Source organism: Peromyscus leucopus, chromosome 22 (assembly GCF_004664715.2).
Source record: "Peromyscus leucopus breed LL Stock chromosome 22, UCI_PerLeu_2.1, whole genome shotgun sequence".
NCBI classification, from domain to species: Eukaryota; Metazoa; Chordata; class Mammalia; order Rodentia; family Cricetidae; genus Peromyscus; species Peromyscus leucopus.
This window is the reverse complement of record NC_051081.1, coordinates 8,468,841-8,485,729: the sequence shown is the minus strand read 5'-3', so window position 1 is coordinate 8,485,729 and position 16,889 is coordinate 8,468,841. Positions and strand designations below refer to the sequence as shown.

General features: G+C 41.9%; 1 protein-coding gene across 5 annotated transcripts in view; it reads right to left on the bottom strand.

Moving 5' to 3' along the window:
* Positions 1 to 16,889, bottom strand: part of LOC114680842 (zinc finger protein OZF-like) — a 69,322-nt gene that overhangs the window by 28,220 nt on the left and 24,213 nt on the right. Inside the window, exon 6 of one of the 5 annotated variants that reach the window (XM_028854011.2) lies at positions 10,682 to 13,618. The exons of the other annotated variants lie outside the window; for them this stretch is intronic. Coding sequence (XP_028709844.1) covers positions 12,157 to 13,618 — 1,462 coding nt within the window. The 3' untranslated portion in view covers positions 10,682 to 12,156. Of the gene's footprint in view, positions 1 to 10,681; positions 13,619 to 16,889 lie in introns of those variants that run through there. 5 annotated transcript variants of the gene reach the window in all.

Here is a 16,889-nt window from a genome sequence, read left to right as displayed (position 1 = left end):
CTTACCATAGGCCAAAGCAGCTTTTTTATTAACGAATGGTATCAACATATATTCACAGCACACAGAAAGATCATCCCATAGCACCTGGGACTCTTATTGACTTGGGCTCTGCACACAGCACTCTCTGAACAATAAATCTACCAATCTGTGGGTAGCCTTCTTTGAATAATCATTATTAGTGGGCTGTATCTATCTATGCTTTAAAAATAGCAATAAGCAGTTCCTTTCTTAATGCCTTCATAACTCCTTCTTGTATTTAAATACCTGCTGGAAAACAGTGGACACAAGCTGATTCACAATGAAGAAGTATGAGGTGCAAGTACAATAAGGCAAACTGTTTTCAAAATAAATGTTCTAGAATAATTTTTATTTATTTGTCTGTTGTTACAATTTCATCATTTAAGTAATTGGGCCTGCACATTTTAAAAATCAGTACAAAGGAGAATATCATATGTAGTTAGCTAGGTGTAACCAGAAGGTTTCTCCAGTCCTGCCTGGTCCCGCGGTTCCCCAGCCACTTATAAAATAATCAATCAGAGGCTTAATATTATTTACAGACTGTATGGCCTATGGCAGGCTTCTTGCTAGCTAGCTCTTTCATCTTAAATTAACCCGTTTCTAATCATCTATATTTTGCCACACAGCTGTGGCATCACAATTCTGCTGGCACTTTGCTTCTCCTTTGGTGGCAGCTGGCCTCTCTCCTCTCTCCTTTCTTTTTCCTGTGTCTCTTTTGTATTTCCTGCCTGGATATGACCTGACTCGCCATAGGCCAGAGGAGCTTCTTTATTAACCAATCACAGCAACACATATTCACAGCATACAGAAAGACATCCCACAGCAGCTAGGATTACAAAACGTAATCCTCTCAGTAAAAACATTGATTTCTGTGTATTTTATATACTTTTAAAAAATATTTTATTTAAAATATTTTTTCACTTATTTTACATACTAACCACAGTTTCCCCTCTCTCCTTTCTCCTGGTCCACCCCACTTCCCATCCATCTCATCCCCTTCCACCCCTCCTCCACCTCCATTCAGAAAGGGGCAGGCCCCCCATGGGCTTGAACAAAGTATGGCATATCAAGTTGAGAAGGACCAAGCTCCTTCCCTTGTGTCAAAGCTGGGCAAAGTAATCCAGCATGAAGAACAGGTTCCCAAAACCCAGCTAAGCACCAGGGACAGATCCTGATCTCACTGCTAGGAGCTTTACAAAGAGATCAAGCTACACAACTGTCACACGCATTCAGAGGGCCTGGATCAGTTCATTGGAAGCTCCCTAATTGTTGATCCAGAGTCCATGAGCTGCCATGAACTCAGGTCAACTCTCTCTGTGGGTTCCCCTGTTATGACGCCCCTGGCTCATACAATCCCTTTTTCTTTTTTTCAGCAAGACTCCCAGAGCTCAGCCCAGTGCTTGGCTGTGGATCTCTGCATCTGCTTCCATCAGTTACTGGATAAAGTATCTCTGATGACAATTAGGGCAGTCACCAATCTGATTCCAGTAGATGGCCAGTTTAGAAACCCTCCTCCACTATTGCTAGAAATCTTAGCTGGGGTTATCATTGTAAAAACAAACAAACAAACAAACAAACAAAAACCCCAAGAAACTAGACATCAAAATACCAAACAATCGAATTTAAAAATGGGGTACAGATCTAAACAGAGAATTCTTAACAGAAGAATATCAAATGGCCACATTTAAGGAATTGCTCAACATCCTTAGTCATCAGGGAAAATCAAATAAAAAAGACTCTGAGATACTATCTTATACCTGTCAAAATGGCTAAGATAAAAAACACTGAAGACAGCTTATGTTGGAGAGGATGTGGAGTAAGGGGAATACTCCTCCACTGCTGGTAGGAGTGTAAACTTATACAGCCACTTGGAAAATCAATATGGCAGTTTCTCAGAAAATTGGGAACTAATCTTCCTCAAGACCCAGCTATACCAATCTTGAGCATATACCCAAAGGATGTGCAATCATACCACAAAGACATTTGCTCAACTATGTTCATAGCCCCATTACTTGTAATAGCCAGAACCTGGAAACAACCTAGATGACCCTCAACTGAAGAATGGATAGGGAAAATGTGGTACATTTACACAATGGAGTATTACTCAGCTATAAAAAAACAGTGACCTCATGAAATTTGCAGACAAATAGATGGAACTAGAAAAAAATCATTCAGAATAACCCAGACCCAGAAAGACAAACATGGTATGTACTCACTCATAAGTGAGTATTAGGAGTAAAGTATAGGATAACCAACCTCCAATCCACAGCCCCAGAGAGTTTAGATAACAAGGAGGGCCCAAAGAGGGATGCATGGATTTCCCTGGGAAGGGGAAATAGAGGAGATCTCCTGGGTAAACTGGGAGTGGGGAAGGGGAGAATAGAGGGATGGGAACTTGAGGGAGCAGGTTAGGTAGGCTAAGTGTGGGAGGTAGGTTGTGAGGGACATGGAGGAGGAGAGTAACTAAAGAGATGGGGGGCCCATTTTGGGGTTATGGAGAAACCTGTTGCCAGGGAAACCCTAGGAACCAACAAGGGTATTATGTACTTTGACAACCAAATTCTCTTTCTTTCAAAGCCCCCACCAGATAACAGATACCCTTGCCTACCCTTAGTCGTGTAGTCTGCTGACATCTTTCGCTGCATTATTTCTGACTTGTACTAAGCCTTTGCTTTTAATAAAGTAACTCTCTAAATGGGAATTGAAAGTGAGCCCCTCTGCATAGTGGGAGCACCCTCCCAGACCCCAGATTATGCATAAATCATACACAAACATTTGTTTTAACAGAAAGATCCTTTATTAAGTGAGGAAGAAAAGTTAAAGTAGCTGCTTTCTGACTCAGGCAGAACAAAAAACAGCAAATGACCTTGCAGGTGTAATTTTTAAGAAGAGAAAAAAGGGAGGTCTGTGTTAGAATGGGCTAGGATGTGGTGGAATGTTCTGATTGGGCATGTTAATTAGGTGAACCAAAGGGGTCTTTTGATTTTGGAACTTCAACACTTTGATAGCTGGACCTTGGTAGTCAGCCTCAGGAGGAGGAAGTGGCCAAATAAGGGAACAGACCTTGGTGGCTAGCTTTAGTAATATAATCTAGTGGGTTTTAGCAAGGCAGAGGGAATGGGGGAGAAGGGCAAGGTCTCCCAGAGCCATGTTTGCCATTATTGGGCCAGCTAGAGTCCCTTCAGGAATACCCCACCCAGACCCAACAACCAATTAAGTACTTTAGGTAGGTAAGGGAAGTAAATAAATTTTCCTCTCTCACTACTAAAAATTCCCATTACTACTTTCTACCCCCTCTCCATTGTCACACGGATGGCCTCAATCTAATCAGTTTTGTCAAAAAAAAAAAAAAAAAAAAATCATCAACCTGAGGCCTCCATGTCCTACAAGTTGGCTAAAAATGAACTGCCTCTGTCAGGATGTTCACCAGGATTGGATACATCAATATAAATATGAGAAAAGTGGATTAATATATGACTCTGCCAAATCACAAACAATGCAGGACTCCTCAGTGTCAATTTAGGACAATTCCTCTGGCCCAAGTCTCCAGCCTCTTGGAACTGATGGAGAATGTTTCGTTTTGTCTTTGTCTCCTCTGCTTTCTTTTTCTTCCTGTGTCCCTTGGAACATCAGCTGGAAACAACTGCAATATTACTGAGTTAATACTACACAATAACAATTGTCTATGATAAATATGAATATTGTGTTTTTGTAGAAGTTCACTGGACAAAGACACAGGTAAAGAAGAGGACTCTCATTGAGATGAACTCAATTTCACAAAAAAGTATTCTACAATGCACGTGACAAATTCTAAAATTCCCAAAACACTTGCGATCACATCAGTTAAAAAATCAAGCAGAATGAGATTGATCTTCATGAAGGCCACCCCTAGGTAAGAAGGTATTGGCAACTGATGGCTTTGAAAGGAAAGAGAGTCATTTTTCTTCCGGAATGTGACCACCAGTAGGTTTCCCATGCCCTGTGGATAGCCACACACATTTGGACAGCAGTAACTGAACTCAGTGTGCAATCAAAAACAAAAACAAAACACAAGTAAATTAAGAGATGGCTGCTCGGGGTGTAAGGAATAAAGCTGATTAAAATACATCACTTATATGCAGAAAATCCCCCCAAAACAAACATATTTAAAAGGTTTTGTTTAGATTTTTATTAATAAAACAAAACAGATGTCTGTAGGGCTAGGATATGGGTATGCATGATAAAGGTTGCCATGCAAGTCTGAGGACCTCAAACCCACTCAAGGATGAGGAAAAGTGAATACTTAGTGTTGGTGGGAGTTTAAACTGCTAATAATTAACAAGCAAATAACTGTGAGTTTGCCTCAAAAGTAAAATACAGAATTATCATTTCAACAAACTATACATATCTCCACATATAATGAAGAGTCCAAACATCTACCACAGATACATACACACACATGGCCATTGTTGATCTACTTCCAATAACTAAGAAAAGAATCAGCCTGGAGGTCCATCAGCTGATGTTCATAATAGAAGTGGGCACCGGCATTGCTGGGTCATACTCTATATTCCAGCACCAGGGGAAACTTCAGGTGCTAGTGCCGCATAAGTAGTTAGTGTCCCCAACTGCCATCAAAGATTCTAGAAGCCCAAGACCCATTCACCATTTCATACTTCTGATGTGTATACACTTTCAGATGAAAGTGTACTTTTTCATACACAATGTAAGTATTTATAAATTTAAATTTTACATTATAAATGTAAAAATGAACATAAAGTTAATAAGTATTTAACCCTCAAAGTTGGTCTTCTTATCTTATATGCAATTATTTTGCCTATAATTAGCTAGAATTATCTAGTATACTGCTAATACTCATTTCAATTTGAGCAAGAATTTACACTAAAATACAGAGGGAACTGTGAAATGTACCCACCTTTTTTAACCATTTAATACTTTCAGTAACATGACAAGATTAATATTAACATTCAATAAGCAACAGCATTTCTGTGCTCCAGTAAAGACTAGGGGGAAAGACAAAATCAGTAACAAAATCCCATTCATAGTCACATGAAAAGAATTATTTAGAAATAACCCAAGCAAGAGAGTAAAAACAGCAACAATGACAACCTGAAATGGTAAAGAATTTGAATACTCTTGAACTCATTGGCACCGGAGATCACTTCCTAAATATAACACCAACAGCACAGACACTGAGCACAACAATTAATAAATGAGATCTCTCGAAACTGAGAAGCTTTTGCAGAACAAAAGACATGGTCAATAAGACAAAAAGGCAGCCTACAGAATGGGAAAAGATCTTCACCAACCCCACATCTGACAGAGGATTGATCTCCACAGTATATAAAGAACTCAAGAAACTAGGCATCAAAATACTGAACAATCCAATTAAAAAATGGGCTAAAGAGCTAAACAGAGAATTCACAAAACAAGAATCACAAATGGCTGAAAGACATTTAAAGAAATGCTCAAAATCCTTAGCCATCAGAGAAATGCAAATCAAAACGACTCTGAGATACCACCTTACACCTGTCAGAATGGCTACGATCAAAAACACCAATGACAGTCAATGTTGGAGAGGATGTGGAGGAAAGGGAACACTCCTCCACTGTTGGTGGGAATGTAAGCTTGTACAACCACTGTGGAAATCAGTATGGCCATTTCTCAGAAAATTGGGAATCGAACTACCTCAAGACCCAGCCATACCACTCTTGGGCATATACCCAAGGAATGCTCAATCATACCGCAAAGATACATGCTCAACTATGTTTATAGCAGCACTATTTGTAATAGCCAGAACTTGGAAACAACCTAGATGCCTATTAACTGAAGAATGGATTAAGAAAATGGGGTATATATACACAATGGAGTACTACTCAGCAGAGAAAAACAATGACAGCATGAAATTTGCAGGCAAATAGATGGAACTAGAAATCATCCTGAGTGAGGTAACCCAAACCCAGAAGGACAAACATGGTATGTACTCACTCATAAGTGGATTCTAGATATAAAGCAAAGAACAATCAGACTGCAACCCACAGAACCATGGAGGCTATATATCTATATATATATAGCATGGGGGGGACCCTAGGATGACTGTGACTTATAAGTTTTGATTTTACTCAATTACTGAGCAAGCCTCAATGAAACATTTCACTATTAAGATAAGAATTTATACTGTATCAAGCTGATAATAGAAAAATAAATAAAAAAGAATTTGAATACTCATGTCTATGAATGTCCAGGAATAATATTGTACACACATCCTTCTATTTGACAGAGTATCTTGGTTGTAAACACAGCATTCCCAGGAGACTACAGCCTGTCTTACTCAACCATCTCAGGAGAGGAATGTCTGCTGAGAGCCTGTCTCCCGTGGGCAAATAACTTCAGGAAGGAGAGACTACACACCAACACAGCCCAGGAAGCTGCATCAACTTCCTCAGTCCCAAGCCCCTCCCAGGGACCTTTAAAGGGTCCCAGGCAGCTTGATCCCAGTACACAGCTTCCCTGCACAGCAGGAAAGTCAGTGTCGTTGGGGTCTGTGCTAATGACCAGTGTCCTCTGCTTGGTCAGACTCTGGTCTCTTTCCAGCCTTTTGTCTCCTAACTCCTCACTGTGAAATCTAAAACTATTGGAAACACTATTTTTTTTTCTCCAAAGACGTTCCTCTGGGAAAAAGGATTAAGTACTCATGAAGTACTCCCTTATGCAATTTCTTCTACTTGGAGAAGCAACAAAACTATTCAACCACAAGCCCAAGATCCCCTTCACAGGGCACACAAAGGTCAAGGCTGACAAAGCTTTTCAAAAACTCCAATTTTGGCCTAAGGAAAGGTCACTTAAAAAAAATCCAATTGAAAGTTCTTTTCCTCTGTGACTGGCAATTTTGACCTACTATTACAGAGAGAACAATCCAGTCCTTTCCCATTATCATTTTTAAAAGGGACAGAACACACACACACACACACACACACACACACTTGGGAGATTGGGAGTTGGGAATGGAGGGATGAGGCCTAATGACAAAACCATTGTTTATCTTCTGTCAGGCCTGGCTTGTGGTTCAATACTAAGAAGAATATAAACTCACAAACATGATGTCAGGAAGAATCAAAAGCAGCACAGAGATAGCCATGAGGGAGAGCAATGAGAGAGCACACCGCTCATGTCCCTCACACCAGACAGGGTGCAGTGTCACCAACCTGGCAGCACAGCAAGCAGTAGGGGGGCACAGGTCCCAGAAGCCTTTTCACCCCAAGAAGAGAGTGGCCTGGAAATGAAGTAGATTCCCTGGAACAAAACAGGGCCAGAGGCCTGGCTGCCTGCTTTGCACACAATTCCATTGCTTCAGGAAAGACAAAGCCAGTGTAGGAGACCAGGGCACACTGCACAGTGCCAGGGGACCATCAAGGCAGTGGTTCACAGCCTCAGCAATGGCACAAATGCACAACCCACAATTCCAGGAGTCCAGGGCACACTCACACTTTCCTGTTGCTGATGGACCACAACATCGGGATATTCCCCAGAATAATACTGCCACTCATATGCCTATTAAGATTTATTTATTTCATTTCCTGAGTGTGGTAATATTTTATTTGTGCACCCCATATCTGGGGATCAGAGGAAAAATCCAGCTACTATATTAAACAGAGATCAGGTAGTGGTAACCCACACCTTTAATCCTAGCATTCGGGAGGCAGAGATTCATCCGGATCTCTGTGAATTGAAGACCACACTAGGAACAGAGCCAAGCATGGTGGCACATGCCTATGATCCCAAGGCTAGTCAACCATATAAGTCTGGAGGTCTATACAGACAGAAAGGAAGTGATAGAGCTGGGCAGAGGGAGAAAGTAAGGTGGTAGGGCACAGAAAGGTATATAGGTGTGAGTATACAGGAAGTAGCTCGCTCTGGTGGCTGAGGAGTTGGTTAAGGTGAGGTTGAATGTGGCTTGTTCTGTTCCTCTGATCTTTCAGTAATCACCCCAACATCTGGCTCCGGGTTTTTTATTAATAAGATTATGTAGCAATTCGTGTTACATCTGAGTATGGATGGTTTTCTTGCATTTACATCAGTGCACCTCATGTGCACTTTGTGCCCTAGAAAGCCAAATGATGGGACTGTACACCCTGGAACTGGAGTCACAGACGGTTGTGAGCCACCATGCACATGCTGTGGTCCTCTGAAAGAGAAGTCTGTGCTCTTAAATACTGAGCCATCTTTCCAACCCTTATTCACATTGTCCATTTAAGAAAAATAAAAGAGTAAAATCCACAAATATCTTATTCAGCAGTCTACCAAATTTGGCCTCTAAATATGACCATTGAAAATGTTCTTCATATGAGAGGGACTGTTTTGACTAATCACAATCATTTTGTAAGTGACTGTCCTCCTATCTAAGTAACACAAGTCTTCAGATGTTCCAAAGTGCCCCTGTGAAAAAGATTATCACAACTGGGCTTGTTGACCATTTAAACCCCACATGAAGGGATGGAAGAAGGCATGAAATTCTCAACCATTATGGGTCAGGCCAGAGAGAAAATCTGCTGAGACTACCTGTTTCCCAAGGGAGTCTGACTTCCTTGGGCTAATGATTTCAGAAAGGAGAGTCTGCATACCAAGGCTGAGTACAACAAGGCGCTGCAACTTCCTGACCCCAGGACCCTCTTAGAAAGGTGCCAGGCAGCTTTCTTGCACTGCACAGCTTCCCTGCACGGCAAAAGCAGGTACAGCTTGCTGTGTGTGTTGTCTGTTGAGGTCACACTCTGGTCTCTTTCAGCCTTTTGTCTCCTGTACCCTAAAATCTAACACTAATGAAAATACTATTTGGCCTCTAAAGAAGTTCATCCTGTAAAATGATTAATTACTGATTAAGTACTCCTTCATTCAAGCTCTTCAACTTGGAGAAGCAAGCTAGTGTAAAACAAGCAAGAAGCAATCCATTCCCAAGCCCACGAGCCCCTTCACAGGGCTCTCAAAGGGCAAGCTTGGAAGGGCGTTTCAAATATCCCAATTTTTGCCAAAGAACTGATTAGTGAAAAAAGAAATCTAATTTAAAATTCTCTTCCTCCGTGAATGGGAATTTTGACCCAGTCCTCTCCCATCATCATTTTTAAAAGGACAGAACACACACACACACACACACACACACACACACACACACACACTGAAGAGTTTTTGCTTGGGGAATGTAGCCTAATACCAAAGCCTGTGTTGGCCATATGCCAGACATAGCTTTGGGTTCAGTACTAAGCAAAACAAAAACATCACAAAGGTGACGACAGGAAAACTCTAAAGCAGCACAGACATAGCTCTAAAGGAGAGAGCACACCACTGTCTGGACACAGTGTCACCAACATGACAGCTCTCCAAGCTCTGAAAAGGCACAGGTTCCAGGTGCTGTTTCATCTCAGCAAGAAGCTAGCCTGAGACAAAGCAGTTTCCCTGGGAGAGAACGGGCCTTGTGCACAGCTGCCTGCTTTGCCCACAGTTCCGGTTCCTTGACAAGGAGGAGGCCAGTGCAGCGCTCTCTGGTGCACGCCTGTCCGCACAGTGCCAGGGGAACATCAACGCCACAGAGCCACAGCCCCTGCTCTGTCACAAGCAACAACTCAGGACTCCAAGAGCGGTGGACACTGTCTTTCCTGTTTCTGATGGGTCAAGGTGTCCTCCCTATAGGCCTAAAGTCTGTCCGTAGACGTGAACGTGGAAGGAGCCGACACCACACACCTCAGCATCTACACTGGATTCAATCAAACCCAGTGGCAATGGTGAGGCTTATCCATGCACCTCAGCGGACATTTGATGAAGGGAAGTAACAGCAACACTGATTAAGGAAAGAGACATAGGCCTGGATATTCCTGATTGGAGATCCCGAGGCCAAAACCAATAGAGTTGGGGTAGAAGGAATCCTGAGTTCTCTCCAGACACAGCAATGTGAAAGAGGGCCTTCCATGCAAACACAATAGTTTAACCTTACACTTAAACCTATCCATTTCCTTATTTGGTTGTGTTTTGTTCTTTGATTCAGAGCCTCTCTGTTATGGAGCAGTGACTGGTCTGAAACACCCAATATAGACCAGGCTAGCCTGGAGCTCCCATCACCTGCCTCTGCCTCCAGAGTTCTGGGATAAAAGGTTTCGTCTACCACGTCCTACTCAATGTGACCATTTTATAAAAAGAAAACTGAAATACCAAGAAGAGAATACAATTACTGAATGCATAGAAAAATGAAATGACATGGCAGCAATTTTCAACAAATTTTGAAAAGGCTTAAAATCAGACAAAGAATGTCTACATTCAAAAGTGGAAACACATTCACAAACCTCAATATCACATGGACACAATGTTGTAGCCAGAGTCTCCCAAAGACCACCAAGAGACCAAATCTGATGCAAAAGCAAAGAGTGTTTTTTATTTCGAGTTAACCCGGGCCTCTCCATCTGTCTGATGCAGCAGAGCAGGAGAGACCCCGAGTAGCAAGGGGGTAGGGTATTTATAAGCAGTAAAGCTAGCGGGGGGGGGGGGGGGGGTGTGGTGTCTCGGGGTCTACAGACTACATAGGAACAGACTCAGGATTGGTTTATGTGAGTGTCAGTCATGTTAGTAACTTTTAATTGGCTAGGGTAAGTTGGGAGTTACAGTTATCCATTTTTGGGCAGGCCTGGACAAGTCCCAGGCTTTGTCCTTGAGCTGCCATGGGGGCTGGCTGGGCTAGCATGTACTGACTGTGGGGACTGGCTCAGTGGCCCAAGTTCAGTGCGTCCTATTTCCCTGTCCCTGCTGGCACAGACATCAGTGATTGTCTTTTGCTCATGGCCCTCCCAGAAACTGCTTGCTCAAGTCTCAGGAAACTGAAATTGAGGCCTAATCTCTGAGAGAAGACTGGGCAGCCTGTAATGGAGTCTGCTTGGTCCTTTCACACGGAAGTCCTTCTGTAGTGATGATGTAGGAACATTGAAGAATTTAACTCTGGAGCTCGCCATGCCTTCTATTTATTGCTTCTTTTGCAAATAAAGTTATTTTAGCACCTTATATTCAAAGATGGACAATATTATCTACATTTAAATTAAGGTATTCATATGGGTGAGGTGATCTGCGTGTGCAGAGCAAGCATGCCTTCTAGGTTCTTGTGTATCTTTACAATGACTTGCACAGGAACACAAACAGGAGGTTTGGAATAGCCTGAACTGTATGCCCTATTGCTACTGTGGCTTGACAACTAGGTGAGGACAAAACGAGGGAGGGCAGGTAGAAGTGTTCAAGTGACAGCTTTTATGGGCCATTAACTTAGTAGTCATCTCCAAGATCTAAAACTGGGATTTTCTAAAGGTGATCTTTAGGATAAATGAAACTTAGGTAGATTAAAGCTGCTAGTCTCTCAGCTGCCACTGTCTTTTATATATAAATCCCTACACCTCCTGCAATTTCTAATTTTTCTGTCTCAATTTTCCTGTGAGTACTGTGGCTCCCACAAATTTATGCAGGTGCAGAAGGATGATAATCAATCATCTTGAATAACTATTTCCTTACTGATCACTGAAATATTTAGATATTCATGAATCAGCCAAAAAATAAAAGCATCAGCAAAAACTGAAAAAGAAAACTTCAATTCTGTACTTGACGAATACTGCGAAGTACAAACCATAGAATATCCATAAATGAAGTTGATGGTAAGACTGTGTCAAGGTTAAAAGTACTTGCCGCTCCTCGAAAGTACTGCAGTTTGTACCCTAGTACTGTGCTCACTCAGCTCCCAACTGCTTCTAACTCCAGCTCCAGGGGATCCTGCACCCTCTTCTGACCTCAGGCACTTACATGCATGGGAACACATACACACAAACACAACAGACATACAGAAACTATACAACTTTGGGGAACAAAGTCTACACAAATGACATCCAGAAAATGGCTACTCCCATGAATCTAATTACCAAGAAGGCTTTTCCACCATACCTATATAATATAAATAAAACTACTGTTCAGTGCGACACCTCTTATGAATGTTAAAACAACTAGAGTGGGAGAAGGCTTTTCCACAATGCTTACATGCATAAATTGTCACTCAGTGTGAATCCTTTCATGAGTGATATACCAACTGAAATTGGCAAAGGTTTCTTCACAATGTTTACATGTTTAAGGCTTCTCTCCAGTGTGAATTCTTTCATGAATGTTACGATAACTGGCTTGGCTGAAGGCTTTTCCACAGTGCTTACATGCATAAGGCTTCTCTCCAGTGTGAATTCTTTCATGAATGGTACGAGAACTGACTTGGGTGAAGGCTTTTCCACAGTGCTTACATATGTAAGGCTTCTGTGCGGTGTGAATTCTTTCATGGATGTTACAAGCATTGGAATTGGTAAATGCTTTACCACAGTGCTTACATGCATAAGGCTTCTCTCCAGTGTGAATTCTTTCATGAATGTTACAATAACTGGCTTGGGTGAAGGCTTTTCCACAATGCTTACATATGTAAGGCTTCTCTCCAGTGTGAGTTCTTTCATGAGTGATAAGAGAACCCAAAATGGCAAAGGTTTTGTCACAGTGCTTACATGCATAAGGTTTCTCTCCAGTGTGACCCCTTTCATGAATGTTACGATAACTGGAATGGCTGAAGGCTTTTCCACAATGCTTACATGCATAAGGCTTCTCTCCACTGTGATTTCTTTCATGAGTGCTACATGAATTCAAAATGGCAAAGGTTTTGCCACAGTGCTTACAAGCATAAGGTTTCTCCCCACTGTGAATTCTTTCATGAATTCTACAGGAAGTTAGACTGGTGAATGTTTTTCCACAATGCTTACATGCATAAGGCTTCTCTCCAGTGTGAATTCTTTCATGAGTGCTACATGAACTCAAAATGGCAAAGGTTTTGCCACAGTGCTTACAAGCATAAGGTTTCTCTCCACTGTGACTCTTTTCATGAATGTTACGATAACTGGATCGGGTAAAGGCTTTTCCACAATGCTTACATGTATACAGCTTTTCTTCTCTGTGAGTTACTTTATGTTTCTCAAAACATGAAGCATATTTAAATGTTTTCCCACACTGCTTACAAATGTACCTTTTCTCTCCAATATGACCTTTTTCAGGGTTGATAAGGTTACTGGAATCAATAAAGACTTCTTCACTGTGCTTATGAACAAATGATTTCACTTCCGTGTGGATTCCATCATCTTTTGGGCTATCTGTATATCTCCTTAATAAGTTCTGATTGAATTTATCTCCATGTTGTTTTCTCTTGTGAGGCTTATCAGAAGGGAGACTCCTAAAGGCTTCCTTACATTGCTGATTCTTGTAAGGTTTCTCTCTAGGAAAAGTTTCTAGTAACTGAAGAGATTCAGAATTACTGATATTTTCCCAATGTTTCTGATGTATAAAAGCTTCCTTATATTGAGGTTGTTTCCCTCTAGATTGGACTCTGAGATACACATGTGAGAATGAATGATCTATGATGTTTCTTACATGCCATAGGCTTTCATATCCTCTTATTATATGAGGCATGAATTCATTAATCATATTCTTTGGAATTGGTTGACAGTTGTTATCACACCGAGTATCACATTCATATCCACAGTCTTTCTCAACCACCCGAGTTCTGCAAAAAATGAGAAGAGCATTACTGTAAACAAGTGAAATAACGGAGGCTGGGTCATGTGGTCCACTACAACTTTACTATTAGAGAGGCAAAAAGCAGAAGGGCTCCAATGTCGAGAACAATATTACAACATTTTAAACCACTGTCACATGTAAAGAAGCAGAGTGTTGACTATGCTTCATTAAGAACTATGAAGGTGGAAGGATGGCGGTGGCCTTTAAACCCAGCACTGGGAGACAGAGGCCGGCAGACCTCTGTGAGTTCAAGGCCAGCCTAGTACACAGAGCTAGTACCCGGACAGCTAGGGCTACAGAGAGAAACCCTGTCTCTAAATAAATAAACAAGCAAACAAACAAAAATTATGAAGGAGCTTTATCATAGTCTTGGAGATTCTTGCTCTTTCAGCAAACCAGAGTTTGATGGCCAGCATTCATGTGTAAGGCACACAAGTTCCTATTACTCTTGATCTGAAGGATCTGCTGCCCTCCCCTGATCTTTTTGGCACAAGTGGTGTACAAAGCAAACATATGCGTGCACATAAATAATTGATGAACATAAAAGGCATGATCATTCAGGGACAGGTTTTGGCATTAAGAGACAATCATAACAATCACATTGTTGCATTTTGACATTCTAAATACTCAGCCTCTGTTGGTTAATTTGTTTTCAACTAGACCAACCTAGCATCATCTGATAATAAGGAACCTCAACTGAAAAAAGTGGCTTGAAAACATTGGGCTGTAAAGTAGTCTGTGGGAGCATCCTCCCATTCCTGATCCACTATATAGGACTTAGCCCATGGTGGAAGGTGTGCATTTTATAAAAAAAGGTACCTTAGTAATCCACGAGAAACAAGCTAGTAAGCAGCCTTCCTCCATGGTCTCCCTGGGTTCCTGCCTTTTTTGAGTGCCTCCCTTGCCTTCCCCTTGCTGGACTATAACATGGAAGTGTAAGCCAAAATAACTCCGTTGCCCCCAAAGATGGCGTTGGTCATGGTGTTTATCAGGAGCAGAGAGCACTGTCAAACAGAAGCTGGTTACCAGGTTCATGGGGTAGTGTTGTATCGGGTGTTCAGTTCACACAAGTTGTGGAAGAATCAGGATCACTCTTTTCAGCCACAGGGTGGTCAGCCTCTTTTGGACTGACTAATTGTAGCCTTGCAAAGGACTTTTTTTTTTTTATTGTTAAACAATTTACACCTTTAGCAAGTCAATTTCCACATACCAAAACTTCTTTTTTTTTTTTTTTTTTTTTTTTTTGGTTTTTCGAGACAGGGTTTCTCTGTGTAGCTTTGCGCCTTTCCTGGAGCTCACTTGGTAGCCCAGGCTGGCCTCGAACTCACAGAGATCCGCCTGGCTCTGCCTCCCGAGTGCTGGGATTAAAGGCGTGCGCCACCACCGCCCGGCTTCAAAACTTCTTATCTGAAGTTCCCCAAAGAGACAAATGCCAAAGCAATTCCCAGTCACAGGATATTTCAGTTTTCTGAGTCCTTCCACAATGAAGTTTTGCAAAAGGCTTTGAACCTTTAGGAAGCTCTCAGATAAAATTTACATACTTCAAACAGAAGGTAATGGACACAAAGTGTAGCAGTCACAAAAGGCAAATCAAAGCCAGGTGCTAACACTCTGGAATCAAACCAGCCGCAGAGCTCTGCAGGAACTCTCATTACAGGGTAGTACTGTGACAAAGCTGGCCAAGGTTGTCAAGAGGACTATGAAAATGTCTGGAACCTTAGGCTAGAGGACCTTAGTCATTAAGGCTCAGTGGATGTCATAGGACCTCAGAGGACAGGAATGCTGAGAACAGTGTAAATGATGGAAGTCTGACTTCTATAGATTTAGGGATGAAGGAAGATATCTCAAAGGTTCTACTGGGACAGTGATATTAAGAATCTGTGATTTCTAATGTTATATCATGCTGTATATTGTGAGATTAAGATGATTTAGGGAGAAACAAACCATGAGAAGTTCTGGATTAATAGCGTGTGATTTGTGTGTACTGTAGACGGAAGTCAAGTGTTTGGTTAGTTTCCATCAACTTGACCGAAGCAAGTTCACATCTGAGAAGAGGGAAAGCCAACAGGGAAAATGTCTTTATCAGATTGACATTTAGGCAGATCTATTGAGACATTTTTCAATTAATGATTAATGTAGAACAGCCCAGCCCACTGTGGGTGGTGTCCCCCAAGAGAGATGGGCCAGGGCTGAAGAAGGCAGGAGCTGAGTAAGGGATGAGAAACACACCAGTAAACAGCATTTCTCCTTCCCCTCTGCTCAGTTCCTGTCACCAGATTCCTGCCATCCTTGAGTCCCTGCCCTGGCTTCCCTTCGTGTTGGGACTATGACAAGGAAGAATTGTTTTCTGTCCCAGCAAAAGAAAGGAAACAAAACACAGCACTTATGTTCAAAGCTGCAGAGAATACATAGAATGGGAAGGTTTTGTGTAATAAACCACTGGGACAGATCTTCCAGAAATTACTGGTCTGTCACATGATAGTGATAATCATGAATCACACAGATGAGATACACAAATATTGAATGATACAATTCCATGTTCCATTACAGGAATTTGTCCTTAGATTCAATTTGCACCAAGGTATATTTGGGTCATTTTGTAGTTTCTCAGTTGTCTTCTCACTCCCAAACTGTGGGGCCCACAAAGTCTTCCTAGTGAGATCTGAGCTTGCTTTACCCAGCAGGGCCGCATTAAGGAATGGCTTGACCACGTGTGTGGTTACCTGGTGTTTGGAAAGGTCTGCACTTGGCTGTGCTAGGGGGAGGTCTTTTGCCCTGCCCCTTTGCATCCCTATAAAAAGCCCTTTAGAAGAGACAGAAGGGCCAGTAGATATTGATCCAGGCCCTCCCAAAGCTGTCCTGTGTTTCTTTCTATCTGTCTCTTCTCCACACTATCTATCTAAAAGTTTCTTATCCCCCTCTTCTCAGGAGTATCCTGGGGGAAAGTGGGAGCTGGTCTCCCACAGATGGCACCAGGACATGGAATACAGGTTCAAGGACCCCCACAGAACAGGAATTTAACTAGGGACTTGGTGAAAGGAGAGTCGGGGCATCACAGGAGCAGGGGGACATGCCTGGTAATGAACTAACAGTAAAGGCTATGGTATTCTATTTTCAGGAGTATATACATGAAACAAAGCAGTGGAAAGAAAAGCCGAAGTGAGAAGTTAGGCTGCAGCGAGTATCTTTCTCTGTCTAGGTTTATTTCTCTCTCTGTTTTAATTTCTATCCATTAAAATTAAGCAAAAATATAGGGT